This window comes from Nymphaea colorata, chromosome 9 (genome assembly GCF_008831285.2).
Source record: "Nymphaea colorata isolate Beijing-Zhang1983 chromosome 9, ASM883128v2, whole genome shotgun sequence".
Classification (NCBI taxonomy): Eukaryota; Viridiplantae; Streptophyta; class Magnoliopsida; order Nymphaeales; family Nymphaeaceae; genus Nymphaea; species Nymphaea colorata.
Window position 1 is genome coordinate 24,287,773 of NC_045146.1, and position 16,996 is coordinate 24,304,768.

Consider the following 16,996-nt stretch of genomic DNA (forward strand, 5'->3'; position numbering starts at 1 on the left):
CGGAGTTAGGAGATCAGCTTGTTGGCCACGGTAAAAGCCGTAGCAAAAGAAGATGCTTCTTATAATCCCTGTTTCATGTGAATCTATTCCAATTTGTAAACTGAAAAGGGAGGTAAGCTTGGGCGACATATAAAAACTTATATATATATATATATATATATATATATCACTTTTACTTTTTTAACTTAATTTATGTCCAATATAAACATTTCCATTTCATTGTTGACCCAAAACTGATCCAAGAACTCTGTCTAATTAGAGATCCTAAGCTGCTGCGTTCAATACCCATTTCAAAAAGTTCGCAAGCGGTGATAAAAGTAATTAATTTGGATGGCTGAAAAAATGGTTTTTATATTATTACCAATATATTTAAAGCCGTGTACTATTTTTCAGCCAACCAGCGAGTGATGACATGTTACAGGTCTTCCTTCTTAATTTATACATATATTCACATGTTGGAGTAGGACTGGAATATCATTTGATAGACATTTTAATAACATGATTCAAGACTTACCATGCAGGATGCTTTAATGAGCCCAACCGACCTTGCAGATGAATTTAATATCATTGTCTCTGAGAAAAACCCTCCAACGGGATTTTACCTTGATCAAGAAAACAGTGGAGGTTTGCCTTGAGAAGATCAGGAAGATTTAGAAACCTCAAAATTGGAGGTTGAATTAAAAACTTTTTGTAAAGGACTGGTGAGCTTGAAAAATAATTAATAAAGCAGGACTAATTAAACGAAAAAATAAAACAAGAAACCCAAAATGGTGCGCACATGTCCTCTCTCTCTCTCTCCCCTTACTGTGCTCCAGCTTATTGACCGTCATGGTGGTAAATTTTTAAAACAATTAAACATGTACATACTCCTTCTTCTCTCTCTATTTCTCTCTCTCTTCTGGTTTTGCTACCGCAAAGACCCGTATTAATGGCTGAAAGCTACCAACCACCCCATACTCCGCCAATCCTGAATAATTAACCATTACACGCTTCATCACTTTTCAAGCCGCAAACTTTTCCCGTCAAAATTATTTTGAGCCCACGACCGGATCACCTCATCTCCATATATAAATATGGCAACCCCTAACGCCATGCTTCGACAATCCGCATTCAAGGTTTTCTGTTGTCGAGCGCTCAACAGGCAGGCTCTGTGGTTTCCGTTCACACTTTTGCGTGATTCCTCAATCTTCCCGCTGTATCTATGTGCCTATATAAACACAAAGAAGCGCATCAAGAAACCAAGGCGTAGAAGAAGCAACTGAAGTGGAGTTGCTCTTGTCTTCTGCTTTTGAAGACCACCAAGAGTTTCTCTGAAGTGGGCAGAAAAATGCAGAAGCAGAAGCTGCTGCTCTTTGGGTTGCTTCTCTTCTTCGCGGCGCCGGTCGCCGTGTACGGTCAGGGAAAGGGTCTGTTGCGGGCGGTGATCGTGTTTGGTGATTCCATAGTCGACGCAGGCAACAACAACCATCTGAAGACCATCATCAAATGTGACTTCCCTCCTTATGGGAGGGATTTCAATGACAAAATGCCCACGGGAAGGTTCTCAAATGGGAAGATCATTAATGACATTCTTGGTAAATTTTTTACTTTCAATTCATTGCTTACATGAAGGACTTGTGAAACCAATATGTATCTTGCCTTTTGTACAGTGTCCTTTGGCATGAAGCTCCTCTCTCTCTCTTCTTTGATGCCAAATAGTTCAAATTATCAGCTGCAAATAGTCCTTTCTTGGCATGTTTTTTCCAGCTTTTATTAATTTTGGAACTTTAGTGACCTCCGTTCAAATCCTTCAATTATTTGATCTTTAGAACCATGCGTTGTCCGTTTGATATTAGGACGTCGTGACCCACCTGCTCACGGCGACTGGACCAGGGGAAAAGAAGGGACACTGTGGTCATCCTTAAGTGTTGCTTATTTTCATGAACTTCAATTATGTGAGAGTTGATCTTCTGTGATCTGCAGAAACGACTCACTGGCAGAAACTGTTGGCAAGAGTGGGCTCACTGAACTGAACTGTTGCAATGATGCGAGCGTAGACTTTAGTTGAACCTTGAGGCCCATCCATTCATGCAGTTCTGTCTCTTTGGTGCTGATCTATAAGGGTGGATTGGACATTCTCTAATCCATGTCTTATTGTTCTAGGTGTTTGGCTTTTAGGTCTTGTACATTGGATCCGGCTACCAACACAGTGACCCAGGGGCCAGGAAGAAGAAAAAGACCACCATTTTGTGGTCATTATGAGGTGCAAGCACTTGTGAGCACAAATTTATTCCTCAGTCTAACTAGAGACCAAGTGCTTTCGAACACAAATCCGAATCCGGTTTTATCTATGACGTGAAGCTAAACAGCAACAGAAGGCTTCAGCTTGTAGTGGTCTAAGGGTTTCTTTAACACACACCACCTCTTAGATTCCCTATAAAATCTAGAGTGAAGCGCCAAGAAAGGAACAATTAGTCCATGGTTTCTAGAATTATAAAACTTTCTTTATGATTTTTACCATGAAGACTAAAGCAGATCCATTTTTCACTATGTACAGCATCAGTTGCTGGGATAACTGATTCTATAATGGCTTATCTTGATCCGAACCTCGAAGACAGGGATCTTCTCAACGGCGTTACGTTTGCTTCTGGAGGCGCAGGACTAGATGATTTAACATCGAACGTTGCTGTAAGCCTGCAATAAATTAAGGAGCTTATAAATTCTTGCCCTGGTTTCATGTTTGGAGTGGTTCTCACTCTTTCATGCTTTCCCGTTTATTTTGCATGCACAACTATAGAAAGTCGTCTCGTTGTCTGGCCAAGTGGAGCTATTCAAAGAATACAAGGCGAGACTGAGGCGTGTGGCTGGCGAGAAGAAAGCAAATGACATCATAACTAATGCTCAGTACCTCCTGGTCATGGGGAGCAATGACATTTGGAGCTCTTACTTCGCTTTAGGATTAAGAAGCAAAGAATATGACATTGATTCTTATACTACCTTTTTGGTGGACAAAGCCGCTGAATTTGCCAAGGTAATTAGTAGAATAAAACTTGATTCGTGGATTTTTTTTTTCTTTTTAGAATTGCCAAACTGCCAAGTTGATTACACCATTTGTATTGTTTGTTCTTTAACTTAACTGGTTAATTAAACCGCGCAGCTTATTAGTTTGATCAGATTTTTTTTTCAATTTAATTGCCTTAAATGCCTTTTACCTTTTATTATACAGAAAATATACGATCTAGGCGCTAGAAGAATTGGGATCTCTGGACTGCCAGCTATAGGATGCGTCCCATTCGTTAGATCAATGGCAGGAGGAATAACCCGACAGTGTTCAGATCCCCATAATGAAGCTTCTGAGATGTTCAATTCCAAGCTGCAAAAGAAAATCGAACCGCTTACCAACAGCCTCGACGGAGCGCTTCTCATGTACCTGGATGTCTACAATCCTTTGATGGACATGATTCAAAACAAAGAAAAATATGGTATTTATCTCTTCCTCTTCATTCTCTCTCTAAAAATCATTATAGTTAACTTGAAGATCCAATCTGATCACTTTCTCTTTGAATCGCTCTGTCTGGCCTAGTGTTTTAGCCCCACCTGGGAAGATGGAGGGATCCATGAGAGCCTTTAAGTGACAATGGCACTGGATCAAATCCCAGTAACAAAAATCTGTGACTAATAGGAGACAGAATCTTGTACTCGAATCAAGTAACTGCTCGAGTGCCATTCCTCTCTAATAAAAACACTACTTACCTCAATTTTATTAGGTGTTCTTAAAAATATGTAATACAAACATATTCTAAAAAAGTTTTTGCTCTCAAAGCTTTTTTCAAATCACAATGATTCTTTCCTCGAACTTTCTGGTGGTTGAGTCATGTGAGAGGAGCCAACTAAAGGCATAGTTTGACCATGGGGTGGTCTCATTAAGGCATGCACGTTGTTTCTAGGGGCAAGAGAATACAAAAATCATGAAAAATTGTTCCGAGGATGAGGTTTGAACTGATTTACTACAGTGACCCACTTGCCCAGTACTGTTGCATTTTCCTAAGTCTTCATAAGTTTCTTTCACACTGACTGCTACCAACTCATCGTTTTCTTGGAGGTAGCAGAAAAGGAAAGATCAAGTTCCAGACGCTGCTGAGAGCAGCTGTAAGACCCTAAAAACCCTGTCCTTGTCAGGAGTATCAAAAGCAGTCCTGGAAATCAGCTTCGCCTATAACTTGCAGATGGTACAGAAAGGGACGTCCAGTTTGTAGTTCTCAATCAAGAACTATGATATTGGCAGCCTTTTCAAGCCACACTAATCAATCTGTTGTAGTTGAAGAAATTCAGGAAGCCAGAGTAAACAAGTTCATCTTCGTTTCGGTGAGAAATAAAAAGCAGGAAAATTATAGAACAAGCACCTAATGGCTCCTCTCAGTTATTTTTCTATAGGCTACTGCTCTCCCTGTAAGAAACCAAGAAAGGGCTCACCTTGTTTGTAAAATGGGTTATGTGGTTCAGGTTTTGAGGAGGCAACTCTTGGCTGCTGTGGCTCTGGAAACGTGGAAGTGCTTTTCTTGTGCAACAATTTGAGTCCACTGACATGTCAAGATAGCAAAAAGTATGTCTTCTGGGATAGTTTCCACCCAACAGAGAAGGCCTACCGCCTGCTTCTCAACCAAACTATGGGTGCTTTTCTCCCATTGCTTCAGTAGCAGACATCGATCATTCATATTATTCCTGCGCCTAAATCTCCCATCAATAATATTGGTATCTGCCATTAGTTGTTTTGGTAATACCGCTCTATTGATTGTGCTTTATTGATTCCTTGGGCCGAGTTGAGTTAGGATGAAAGTGTTTGTACCCGAAAACTGAAAATGGTCTGATATAAAGAGTATGTAACTTCACCAGCTTTTTGAATGAATTGATGAAATGTGCCTATAATGGTTATGGCTGGCTGTGACTGTTCTTGATTGTTCAACTGCATAAACTTGGCATCTTGTGCTGAGTTGGTGGAAATTATGCATCTAGAAGACATGAACACGTGGTATGCAAGATCGCCATTGTTTCTTGTTTTCAGTGTTCAGTGAACAGTACCACCGTATATTAATGGCATGAACTTTTTAATAGATCATATTCTGACAATTGGTCCGCTGCCCTTAATGGAAGATTAAGTCCGTCAGATTTTTTAATTAAAAATTTTTAGAAAGTTTGGTGTGCCATGCAAAACAATTTAAAACTTTACCTGCAATAATGATCTTCCATATATCGGAACATGAGGCACGGTAAGCTAAGCAGAGCATCGGTGGGAGAGGAGCAGAACCCCGGGGAGCTGGGGACCGTAATAATATAATAATTTAGATCTTTAAACAAGAATTCATGGCCAGCTTCTTGAAATTTCCATTGCTTCCAGCAGAAGTTTTCTTCTTCAACTTGCGGGAAAGAAGGTATAAATTAATCCACGTATTATCGTTACAGTAGCGTATCAGATGAACTGTAGTTTTGGAAAATAGGGTGTCAATACAATTTTCCAAATAGTTTAAGTCATTTTTTAAGTATAAAGACGAAATACGCTGAATACTTATGCATCCTCCGTTAAAAAGCATCCGAGGTGCTCGCACTCGTACACCTGTCCAACCAGACTAAGGAAGAGGAAATTAACCCACAAATTAAAGATGACAAGCCGATGGTAGACAGTGGCCGATTCAAAGGTGTTTCAAGTTGTCACCAAGTCATCCGTCCTGCCAATTCAGATCAGAAACCCATTCCTGCGACGATGAATAAAGCAATCTGTGCGGTTCATCTGAAGAATTGAGACCTTCATTTGGTGGTCGTTGATTATAGTTTTACCCTTTCATTTTATGGTTCTCGAAAACATCATCTGCACTTCTAAATGTTAAGGATGTAGAAAGCGCCGGACATGAGCGCCACCAATCCGGCTCCAATCTTTCGGAAAACACCTGCGGAGGGGTAGACCTCAACCTTTAATGATAAAAAATGATATATTTACAGGAAAGGAACAATGTTTTACTAATCTGCCCCAAAGATTGGTTGGAACATGAGTTCTAGCGTATAATAAATCTGTATTTTTTTTGTCCGAACAACCCCAAATTTTCAACCACAGAGAAAAAAAATTACAAAAAGCAGGGTCCTGTTGAATGGAGAACTGCACGACCTGGCCTGATTTCCACCTTCAATAGAAAAGGTACAAGTAAGACTAACCGGAACGTCGTACTTAATGCAATCACGTCCGTTCTAGTTACCTGATTACTTTTAGAACAAGATCGTCTGACTGTGAGATGGAGATTGGAACCACACCAACAAATCATTGGATAATCTGGATTCATCTCGTTGCTCCTACAAGTTTCCTGTTTTTTGTCGGCACTTTACCGGTACAGGGTCAATGAATGTTGCTAAAATCGGATTGAATCGGCTGATTCAAATTGAATAGGCCCGTTGCCAATTCGCAACTGATGCCGATTGCACGACCATCGTTGGAATCCACAGCGATTCAGCCGATTCAACTAGAATCGGCGACTTTGCCCCTAAGAATGACAAAAAGATATCGATGCCCATAAGGGTTTCTCATCGAATTATCGAATGTTCCATTTCAGTTTTCGCATTTTCACGGCCGTCGGCAATCTGTATTACCGTGGGTTCACCGACCATTGACATCCACCGTAGGCAGCCACCTCATCTGTAGATCTTTCAGGGAAACAGAGTTCGACGGCATCATCATCGGCCGTCATCTCACTTCTTAATGTTCTCTTACCTGTCTCCATCTCGCCCCACCGGAGAGAGCATCCCCGATGACCCTGCTTCTTCCGCTCCTTCCCCTTAGGTTCCTCTGCTTGCTTCGTTTAGATTACGAGCCAAAGTTGACTCCATTTGTAGCTGATGGCTGTTCATGGAAAGGGTTTGTTTTTTTTACTTTTATAACAACGTTTTAATAAAAACGATTAATCATGCTTTGAGGACGCACATCTGCATGTTCTCCATTCATATTAAATCGTTTTCGGCCTTTTGCCCTCATTTATTGAGCCTGTATGTATTTTCTTTGCTTTTATTTGGCAATTGGCGTCAGACGTTAAGCCGATGTATTATTTAAAAATATATATATATTAGGCTTTGCCACTCACAACATTTATGTTCGTGCATAAATGATCCTGCATAGGCACAATACACATAGCATGCACACATACACTCATCACAAACCGATGTAATGTGCATGTCGACGCTATAAATATGCAATCATATATCTTTTTTACCAGGTTGCTCTATTCAGTTGTGTGTGTGAATTGAAATTATGCGTCACCGAATGGCTTGATAAGATCCTGCTGCTAAATGTTTTTAGCTACAAGTGCATTATAAGCAACAGTGTATAGCGACAGTTTTGGTACTTCTAATAACAGGATATGATGTTTTTACTGGTAAAATATTTTAAATACCTAGCCATTCAGCAGTTAACACCTAATTCATACATTTCAATTCGAAACATTAAATTCTTAAACCTATATCTTCCTTGTGATTCAAAGAGATGTAAACAACTCTCCAATTCCTCTATAGATATGGTGCCAACGTATACCTCAAGGCACTCCTTGGATAGTGGCAGTCAATTAATTAGCTCATAAATTGAGCAATAAATCAGTTGTAATTGGTGTTCAAAATGGAAGTAATCCAACTTCTATGTGCGATGGCATCATGTAGTTGGCACTCTTACATCAATTGCTCCAACCAGTATGACTCTCCGTTCATCATCTTTATGGGGGAGTCGCTAAATGTAAACTGTTTGGTATCATAATGTTGGTATTAATAAAATTGAAGTGGTTGTTGTGCCAAGTTCGCTTTATGTCAAGCCTTTTTCTGCAAGAAATGAATTTTCAGATGATTGATTGACTCCTTTGTTCAGCTTCGAACTTTATTAGAGTTTTCTAGTGACTGTTTGAGTGCGGCAAGCAATTGTTCACTAGTATTAGTTTTCTAGTGACTGTTGACGATTAACTGCAACGGGTCACCAATTTCATAACAAATTCATAGTTAGTGTTATGCAAGGTGTTATGCTACGGTCTCAACTTGTCCAAATTCTACCATCGTTGTCGCATTCCAGTGTTTTACCCATCTAGAGACCGCTTACGGTGGTATGCGTGCTATCCAATTGGCAGATATACCATAAGTCTACCCATGCACCGAAGCAAGCAAGAACCTTGGAGGTACATGGATATCTTTTTGAGGGTTTTATGCTAAAAGCAGTTTCCCTAAGTAAACATTAAACAAAAAGTAATTGTGCTGCATATGATCAGTTTATGTGATGACTGTTTCATTAGTCTTCTTACATGTCATTAGACCGCTGCACGTCTATCCAATTCCACAGGTCCAGTTACAAAACAATTGAATGCAATGCTGGCATTTCTCTTAAATTCATGGGGAGAATTTGAAGATGGATCGGTTTAAGTCTGAGATCATTTGAATTATTTTTTGTTGGATTTTGACACCACTTTCAATGTATTTAGTTGCACAAAATCTAACTTTTTTTCATGCGATTGAGTTAGCACCAACTAAGACGAGCTTTAGATAATAGCCAAATCCCATGTTCGGTAGATACCATCAAGGCCAGAGCAACCTCCTTGTCCTATATACAACTTTTGAAAAATGATATTTCGGTTTGTCAAAATTTGAAAACTTTAATACAACCCTCCTCATGAAAAATTTTTGATTCTACCCTGGATACCATGCATGCAAGTACAAGTTAATTAGACTTGAGAACAACAAAGACCAAAATTGATAAGGACAAAAAAAATGCAGTTGTTGGCAAACCATTTGTGACTTTTGCGCTGCCCAACAAAGCGCCAGAACTAATTGAACCCATGGCTGGTGTAGGGCCTGCTTGGGCCCTAGCCTCATCTTAATTTAAAAAAAAAAAATACATGTAAAGTTATATATAAAAATTTGAAAAAATATATTTCAGCTCTAATCAAAATTTAAAAACTTTAATTCGGCCCACCTCATAAAAATTTTCTAGCTCCAACCCTGAGTGTGTGAGATCTGATGCTACGAGCGCTGAGATATGGACTGGCGCCAACTAGAGCAGGGTGCATGAGATTTCCAGCTCCGACTGTCCATGGCTGCAGACGAAACCCCTCGCCTCTCCGTCTGCTTGCAGGAAAATCCAGGTCAGTTGCGGTTTTATATATTTAAAATATATTAAAATCTGAATCTAATTGCCAATCAAATTAAACAATACTTGAGTAGTTGGACATGGCAAGTGAGGAGGCCGAAGCACTTTCCCTCATTCTCTTGAGACTCAAGTGGGGAGTGAGACATCCATTAATTAGAATCAGCACAGTAACGCTTACAAGAATGAAGCTAATGACCAGATTTCTACCAGCCCACCACTCTGATGAGGTATACTATGCCCCTTGGGCAGGATATGACGAATGATAAATTGGAAACGGATAGTGGTGTTAGAATGTTACCATGATGGATCCCCTGGAAAAGGGAACTTCTGAAGCACGAACGATTTTGGAGACATGGCAACAATAAGACAGAGAGCAGACAGATAGGGCCACAGGTTTAGCGTGTTATATCAACGACGAATAATGCTGACTTTGCTCCAGGAAATTACTTAAAGAAATCGTTCTACTCCTTTCTAAAGATGGATGAAGGCAAACGCTATCATCATAAGAAGTTTTCTTCTCTTTTGCAGAGTTTATTATGTGTTAAATGTCCTTTCTTACGGCATCTATAATACACCAACAGGTAGCAGCAGTTTGGAACACGCAATCGGAAAATTAAACATATGGCAAGAAAAGACTATGTTCTCTGTTCTTATTCACTGATCCAAGCAGTTGTTACCGTTTAAGAGGTAAAAATTGATTGCCGGGGGACGGGATGCGTGAAGCGATGAAGGAGGTTATTAGTTCATGCAGAGACGCATCCATTTGATGGTGATAAATAAACGCCCGCACGGGAAATAAATCTTATCCCCACTTTGATTTTTTTTGTTTTATCCTTAGAAATGCATCAGCTTTCTTGTGAAATTAAAAGGCTGTGCTCTTTCTCGTGAAAGAAAAAAAAAAATCCTGCTCCATATCATGTAATAGAAGGATCGCGTGAAAATTTAATATACAATTAAATCTCACAAAATTGATTTTTCGTATTTTTTTTAACAATTTCTGGTGCGACCCAATTAGTTTATTTAAATTTAGAGATAATGCCTTAACTAGCCAACTTCCCGAAAGCCCTACCAAAGCCATTTGATACCCTTTAGCTAAAAACTTCCTGCTCCGCCACTGCTGAGACTTTTTCTTTCAGGACTTGTATTAATTTGTCTGAAATCTTGCTTCTAGTGCAGAAGGAACTCTGTTGTAAGCAGATCTTTGGCATTAAGATAAACCTTCATGATTGATTTTCTCTGCAAATAAGGTATGAATTATCGCTAATCTTCCTCATTTTCAATAAATGATGGAAAGACTAAATGTTGTTGCTAGAAAATACTTTCGGTCATCAAGTAAAAGTTCTCACCAAGACCCAAAACTATCTAAAAAAGTAAAGGTTATTACATGACAAGGCACGCGAAGATCACAACATCCCTTTTGTGTGCGTTCTGGCATTTTACCAATTTGGTGGAACAGCGAAACGGAACACAGTGTCCGGTAACGAAGCACTCTGTGCGGTTGAATCAAACACACATAGACAATCAGAACAGACAAGTTGCTTGGAGACTCGAACGAAGGATTGCTTAATATCAATTCATCAAAAAATCAGAATTTGAGACCTTCCTGACAATGGGGGAGCCATGCCTCGAGCACAGATGACGCACGCAACTGTCGCAAACAGTCAGAAGCAAGGTCTCCATCGCCTTGAGAAACGTGGCGTAAACAAAGAAAGATCGTAGCTTTTCAGTGCCAAATTATCTGAAGCAGGGTTCAACGTATTGACCATCTAATTCAATCATCACTTGGATGTCGAAAACAACTTCGATCCCAGTGGCTGACCACCGTTCAAAGAATAAAAGGAAACATAGGGAGAAGAACTTTGTTCAAGGAAAAAGGAAAACAAGACAGAAGGAGAAAACGAATAAGCTTCTATTCTTTTCCTGCAAGCGACAAAGTTTAAACAGATAGATGTAGCCAATACCGGAACAAGTGACCCGTGGAATTTTTCATGTTGTACAAGGGCTCACTGGATGACAGCTCTGAATTGTTAAACTAACAAGGAGAGAAAATTAATCAAGGAAAGGAAGATCAATATAGGCTGAAACCGAATAACTGGCTAACGATGATAGCTACTCCAAGAGAAATAGCTACAAGAGAGGAAGCCCAGGTGAGTTTCTCAGTTATCCTAGGCACCCTGTCCTTCAAGGCCTGACTACATGAACCTATGAAAACAGTGTAACTACCCATTGCGACCACAGTCCCAACTAAGAACATAGCCAGAAAAGCAGCACCAGCTAACCTTGATGGCAAAGCCAAAGCAGGCAGCACCATCAGCAGGGCATCAGGCTGCAAACCGTGCACAATGCCGGTTGCAAATGTGGCCAAACCAATCTTCTTCTTTCCGCCAGTAGTTTCAATAGCCTCAGCAATGCATTCTCCATTCTCTAGAGCTACACAAGGAGTAGGGACCTCGGTTGCCTCCCTGATTCCCATGGCACCAATCACAAGCAGGGTCATACCAACCACCCGAGTACCCCATGTACGAATAACCTCTATGTGCAACCGATCCTTTAGTAACAAAAACAACAAGCCAAATATCATCTGCCCTGCATCATGGCCACATCCCCAAAGGGCTCCAACTGCAGCACTTTCCATCCTACTTCTTCCAATTGAAAGAGGTGCTAAGGCAGCTAGATGATCAGGCCCAGACAGTGTGTGCAAACAACCAGCAAAAAACCCAGTCCAGGCACTACTCAGTAGCTCAGTACGAACTACGGTACCGACAGCAGAAGTTCCTGTTTTAGTAGCCGTTTGTATAGTTGCAAATGCAGGTGGTGTGAAACCAGGCTGTATCAGGAACAGAATTAGGGCCGACAGAAATGCAACAGTTCCCACTTTTGAGGCCTGAAACATCATAGAGTTGTATCATGTATGAGATTTTCAGCATCAAACAAGTGATAGAGAAAAAGAGAACAAACATTGCAACATGTAGAAGACCATTAATTCTTAGGAAGTCCCAAATAAACAATCAGACAACACTTTCAACATACCAAATAACAGGGGAAAATCAAGAAAGAGACGCGCCGCACCAATTAATACTGTCTTAATGCCACAATGAAACATCTGAAAAACTTTCCTACATATGCAACTAAAATCTTGTTTTGGACAGATGAAACATTAGGAAGGTCAAAAATTTTTAGTTGAGGGATGCAACCATTAGAAGTAGACATGCAGAACTTGTAAACATCTCCACATGAACAGGGCAATGACCACTGGTAAGGGCACTCAAGAAGTTGAAAACAAGCTTTGTTAATAAAGCACTTTGGAAGTATTCAGTACACATTAATCACATGTTCGGTAAAAACTACAAGATATAGAAGCAACAATTTTCAGGTTCACTCTACCAAAAAACTTGCTTCAACGCTTCCCAATATCATATTTATTATCCTTAATTTAAATAATATCAAACTAGCATGCTGAATAGAAGGATTTCAGACGTTAAGTTTCACCATGTTGAAATACTTTTTCATAAATCCGCTTCTTTGCTTCCCATCTGCTTCTACTTCGTTCCTCAACTACTTTACTTTGTTTCATTTGCTGCAAACTCCAAAATGCTTCTTTGTTCATGTGGACATTTCACCAGTATTGTCAATATCAATCACATGACTCTAGCACCATATCAACCACAAACTGGAAAGATACTGGTCGATATGGACGTTGACATTTAAGCATATTTTGTCTTGTTAAATATTTTAAAATATTTATTCACTCACTATTTCTAAATAGAAAATTATAAAATACCCCAATATAGGCTTGATGCATATTGGCCAAAACACTGTATCAGTCAAATAATGCATAACAATACTAATGATGCTGCCATATTTTACTATTACAATCGTACAGAAAATTTCATGTCATTTTGATTTTTTTTTTTTTTGGCATTCTCCCGTTTTCTTCACTTCAGTATCCCTTTCCTTACACTTCCTATGTCACTTTTTGTATGCTTTGACAATGCTTCATGTCCCATGCTTCTTTATATCGCTTCTGTTTTGTCCATCCCTTCTATAGCCATTTTTTATTCTCGAACTTGGGACCTTAAAATTAAAAAACTGAAATTATGTGCATCTGGGTGTTATGAAGAAGGGCAGGGAAGGCTTGCTCAATAAAACCTAACAGGATAATTTATACTAGAGGAGCATATTGTTGCATGAAACTTTTTGTGATCTATAGCTGTTTTGGTAGATCAACAAACTAAGTGATTCCAAATCACACTTTTCAGTTAGGCCTAGAAAATTCATATAATTGATCACAAACATGGCAATAATTCAATAACTAACCCAGAAGCCTTTTTCCACAAATCCACTGGTACAACAATGGTACAAATGACTAGGAAGTCGGTTTCAACAAATCCATGTGCACAAGATCTTAATGGAACTATGAACAATGGGAGTGAGGTCTTTCCTTCAAAGACACTTATTTTGTACATATGACTCCCTAAGATATCATGACAACAAACTTCTTTCAGTTGGCATATCACATAAGCGGTTCAAACATACAGAACAATCTCAAAAGTCATATTACATATAACATATGAAAGTCGATAATGAAGGATGGTATGATCTCACTGTCTCTAACATATAATTGCAGTCAATTTTTTTCTCTTCAAAACACATAAAAATAAAAAGGTATAGCTTTCGCTGATTAAGATTCATATTTGTGTTCTATGTCAGCGACTATTCAACTGCTTTTTATGTACAACAGTTAATAACACGAGAAATAGCAAAAGAATAATAATTTTGAGATATACAGTTTTCCAGTGGATTGTAGGACCGAAGCTATTCAAACTACCTCTAGATTTAGATTTGACATGTTATGATATTGATATTTAACAAATAAAGACACAATTAGTCGAGTTTATTCACATGTAGTCAATGCCCAGTCTACTTAATGAATGGACTTATACGTCAAAATGAATTAGTGTTGTTTGGCTTAATGAAGCAACAACCCTTAAATCTTAAGGATGCCTTCTAATTATCTGAACGTTTGTTTCCGTAATTATTTGACTTCCAGGCAGCTCACGTTTCCATTCTTGACTCACTATAAAAATTTTGCTTTCGAGATGTCTCCACCACTTGATCCACCCTCCAGGTGTTAAACTTACCTAAAGATGAAGCTTGAAATCCACGATTGCGCAGTAGAACAATCCCACATCTGCCACTCATGCCCAACTTGAGGAATTTAATATGCTAATATTCAACTGTAATTTTAACTCCCGAAAAAAAAAATCTTAATCATCAAATTTAATAAGCCACCGTATATATTCAAAATTGACGATTCGTTACAAACAAGAATGACTTTTTAATTTACCATTAGCGACTATTATAAACAATTACTCTCTAAACTCAATCGAGCAAAACCAAACGTATCCAACAACTATATATATATATATATATATATATATATATATATATACACACACACACACAAGAAAATCGGCCAAAAAAAAACAGAAAGTTTCACTTTTCGCACGTGCTTCTTCCTAATCTGAAATTTAGAAATAACGCATAAGGAAGATTTTCTCTGAATACCTTTCTTACGAAGTCAAAGGAGAACCTCCGTGGAGCCTCCGCCAGCGCCCGTTCATCACGACAAGCGGCATCCAGCCTAAATTCTGCGGGAGGAGGTCTGCTTCCGCCAGCCTTAACAGCAAACTTCGAGGAATTCTTGCAGGAGGCGGAAGATTCCCGGTGGGTGAGGAGGCGGGGCGGGAGAAGATCCCGGGAAGGGGAAGGGCGAAATGCGCCGGAGGAGAGGCGGAGCCTGGCGGAGCTGGGGGCCAGGCGGTAGGAGGAGAAGGCGGAAGGCAGACTTGTTAGCGCCTCGGACGAGATGGCGGACGAGCGAATTAGCCTCTCCATGGCCGCCCCGCTTCTCCAGGCGACCTCCGCAGAGGAACTCAGGGAGGGGGAAAGGGTCAGAGAGAGAGAGAGAGAGAGAGTCCGCAGAGGAAGAGATGAGAAAGAGAGAGAGACTAGAGCCGAATTTACAAAATCAAAAATCTTATCGTATTTTAAAATATTTAACTAGTATCCGGGATCCCAGAAGCCTACGTCGATTTACTTAAATACCCCTCCCACGGTTTTCCCGAACCCGATCTGTTTGGGTGCCTTTGGATCCGGTTCGGATTTGCATATGATCATCATCCTCTAGAAATCAAAAATTTTCTTTCCCATATGGTCTAACTTAGTAGTTAAACAAGTATTTACTTAATACTTTAACTTGATTAAAACTCAGTACCATCTTAGTTTTTCGCTTGTTAGTATCTTTATTATGAATTCTGAAAAGAAATCAACTGGGCTTCCAAGATAACTTTACAATATTTAATAACCAAAAAAGCTGATTTGCCTTTGATATAAAATTTTAAAGAAATAAAATTTATTGACATAACTTCAACCTATGTCGGACAAGCATGAACATTAGAAAGACAAGCCACACATGATTAGGGTTCTTCTCTTCAAGAAATTGCACTTGGACAGAGAGATTTTGTTGCTCTTTCAGTAACATAAAACTTTGATGCTAGTGAATGTCTAGGGTAACACTAAGAACCTCGCGAGTTCAGGAGCAGGGGGAGCCCCTCTTAAATTTTAAAAACTTTAAAAATTTATATGAAAAACTAAAAAGTTTCAGTTTAAATATATATAAAAAAAATTGGAAATTTTCATTTTAGCTCCTGTTAAAATTTTGAAACTATAATTTAATCCTTAAAACAAAAAATTTCTGGCTCCGCCCCTACAACAATTCATACTCGATTTGAATATGTCTGTGTCAACGTCTGAGCCTACTTCAAAGCCTCAAGATTGGATCTCATGAGGGATGAGATCAGATGTGTAGAACCTAAAATCTAAGGTCAATGACTAAACTATCGTATCACCTGTTACAAAGCTATATGTGGTGTGGTTTGGTGTGAGCAATTGCTCATACTAACTCCATGAAGTACCCTTATTTTTATATTGTTGTTTTGAAATATTTTACTAGATGCTCCTCCAAACGTGAAAGTTTTAGATCAGATTAAGGTCCCTTCAATCCAAATTTGTGGCTCGAGTCCATTTGCAATCACTTTGTTAATATTGCTCCATGTTGAAACATGTGGACTGGTACATGTAGAGAGAACCCGATGTGGGCTTATAACTTTTATTTTTTTATTTTAAAATCATTTTAAGGTAATTTTCATTATTTTTTAAGAAAAAATCAGAAAATAGCACGATACAGCATTGAAATGGCAATATTTACAACATTACTAAGAATTAGTTTGAGACCCGATAAATGAGATGTCCTAAAGTGGCAATTTTGTTCACGAGTCAACGGTCAAAAATGAACCAAGAGGATAGGAGTAGGAGTAGGAGTAGGAGGAAGGAAGCTTTCATTGATTGATGTTAATTCAATATGGAGCAGCGTACCAAAGTCAACATAACCCTACCAGCTTTCATATTTTCATAATAACATTTTTTTTATTAATTGGAAAACTTAACCTTTCTAGCTTAATTTGAGTTAAATTAGTGATTAAAAGTCGGTTCTTGTGGTTGATATCAAGTTTTGATGTATTATTTTTTTGAACTATAAATAATAGCAAGCCATACATATAAATTAAATATTGAAAGATGTATCATAAATCCATTTAGATTCTCTCTATAAGAATATGACCATGAAATTTTATCCATAAGTAAATATTTAAAAAGTTGGTGATTGAAGAAATAAAATAAGTGGCAACCAATAATTGATGATTGCTTTTTCTTTAATAAGTGGGGAATCGGGGAAGGTGGAGGAAGAGATAGACGTGTTAATATGAAGACCACTCTCGAAAGTTGCAGAAGCCTTTCTTA

General features: G+C 38.9%; 2 protein-coding genes across 2 annotated transcripts; one reads left to right on the top strand and one right to left on the bottom strand.

Annotated features, from left to right (window-relative positions):
- Nucleotides 1-1,117: 1,117 nt before the first annotated feature.
- On the top strand, nucleotides 1,118-4,894 carry LOC116261152 (GDSL esterase/lipase At5g42170-like). The gene is made up of 5 exons (XM_031639782.1): nucleotides 1,118-1,574; nucleotides 2,537-2,667; nucleotides 2,777-3,010; nucleotides 3,206-3,461; nucleotides 4,483-4,894. Exons 1-5 carry the CDS (start codon nucleotides 1,328-1,330, stop codon nucleotides 4,674-4,676), a joined length of 1,062 nt encoding a protein of 353 aa, XP_031495642.1. The 5' UTR covers nucleotides 1,118-1,327; the 3' UTR covers nucleotides 4,677-4,894.
- Nucleotides 4,895-11,023: 6,129 nt separating this feature from the next.
- LOC116261151 (uncharacterized) lies at nucleotides 11,024-15,175 on the bottom strand. The gene is made up of 2 exons (XM_031639781.2): nucleotides 14,705-15,175; nucleotides 11,024-12,020 (listed from the first exon to the last, which is right to left on the bottom strand). Exons 1-2 carry the CDS (start codon nucleotides 15,032-15,034, stop codon nucleotides 11,205-11,207), a joined length of 1,146 nt encoding a protein of 381 aa, XP_031495641.1. The 5' UTR covers nucleotides 15,035-15,175; the 3' UTR covers nucleotides 11,024-11,204.
- Nucleotides 15,176-16,996: the final 1,821 nt, after the last annotated feature.

Bases quoted from the DNA above. Each gene is read 5' to 3' on its own strand.
- LOC116261152 (XM_031639782.1), top strand. From the start codon at position 1,328: ATGCAGAAGCAGAAGCTGCTGCTCTTTGGGTTGCTTCTCTTCTTCGCG. The intron at 3,011-3,205 runs GTAATTAGTAGA...TTTATTATACAG, and splicing joins AAGCCGCTGAATTTGCCAAG to AAAATATACGATCTAGGCGC. The intron at 3,462-4,482 runs GTATTTATCTCT...TATGTGGTTCAG, and splicing joins TCAAAACAAAGAAAAATATG to GTTTTGAGGAGGCAACTCTT.
- LOC116261151 (XM_031639781.2), bottom strand. From the start codon at position 15,034: ATGGAGAGGCTAATTCGCTCGTCCGCCATCTCGTCCGAGGCGCTAACA. The intron at 12,021-14,704 runs GTATTCAGAGAA...ATGATGTTTCAG, and splicing joins CCTTTGACTTCGTAAGAAAG to GCCTCAAAAGTGGGAACTGT.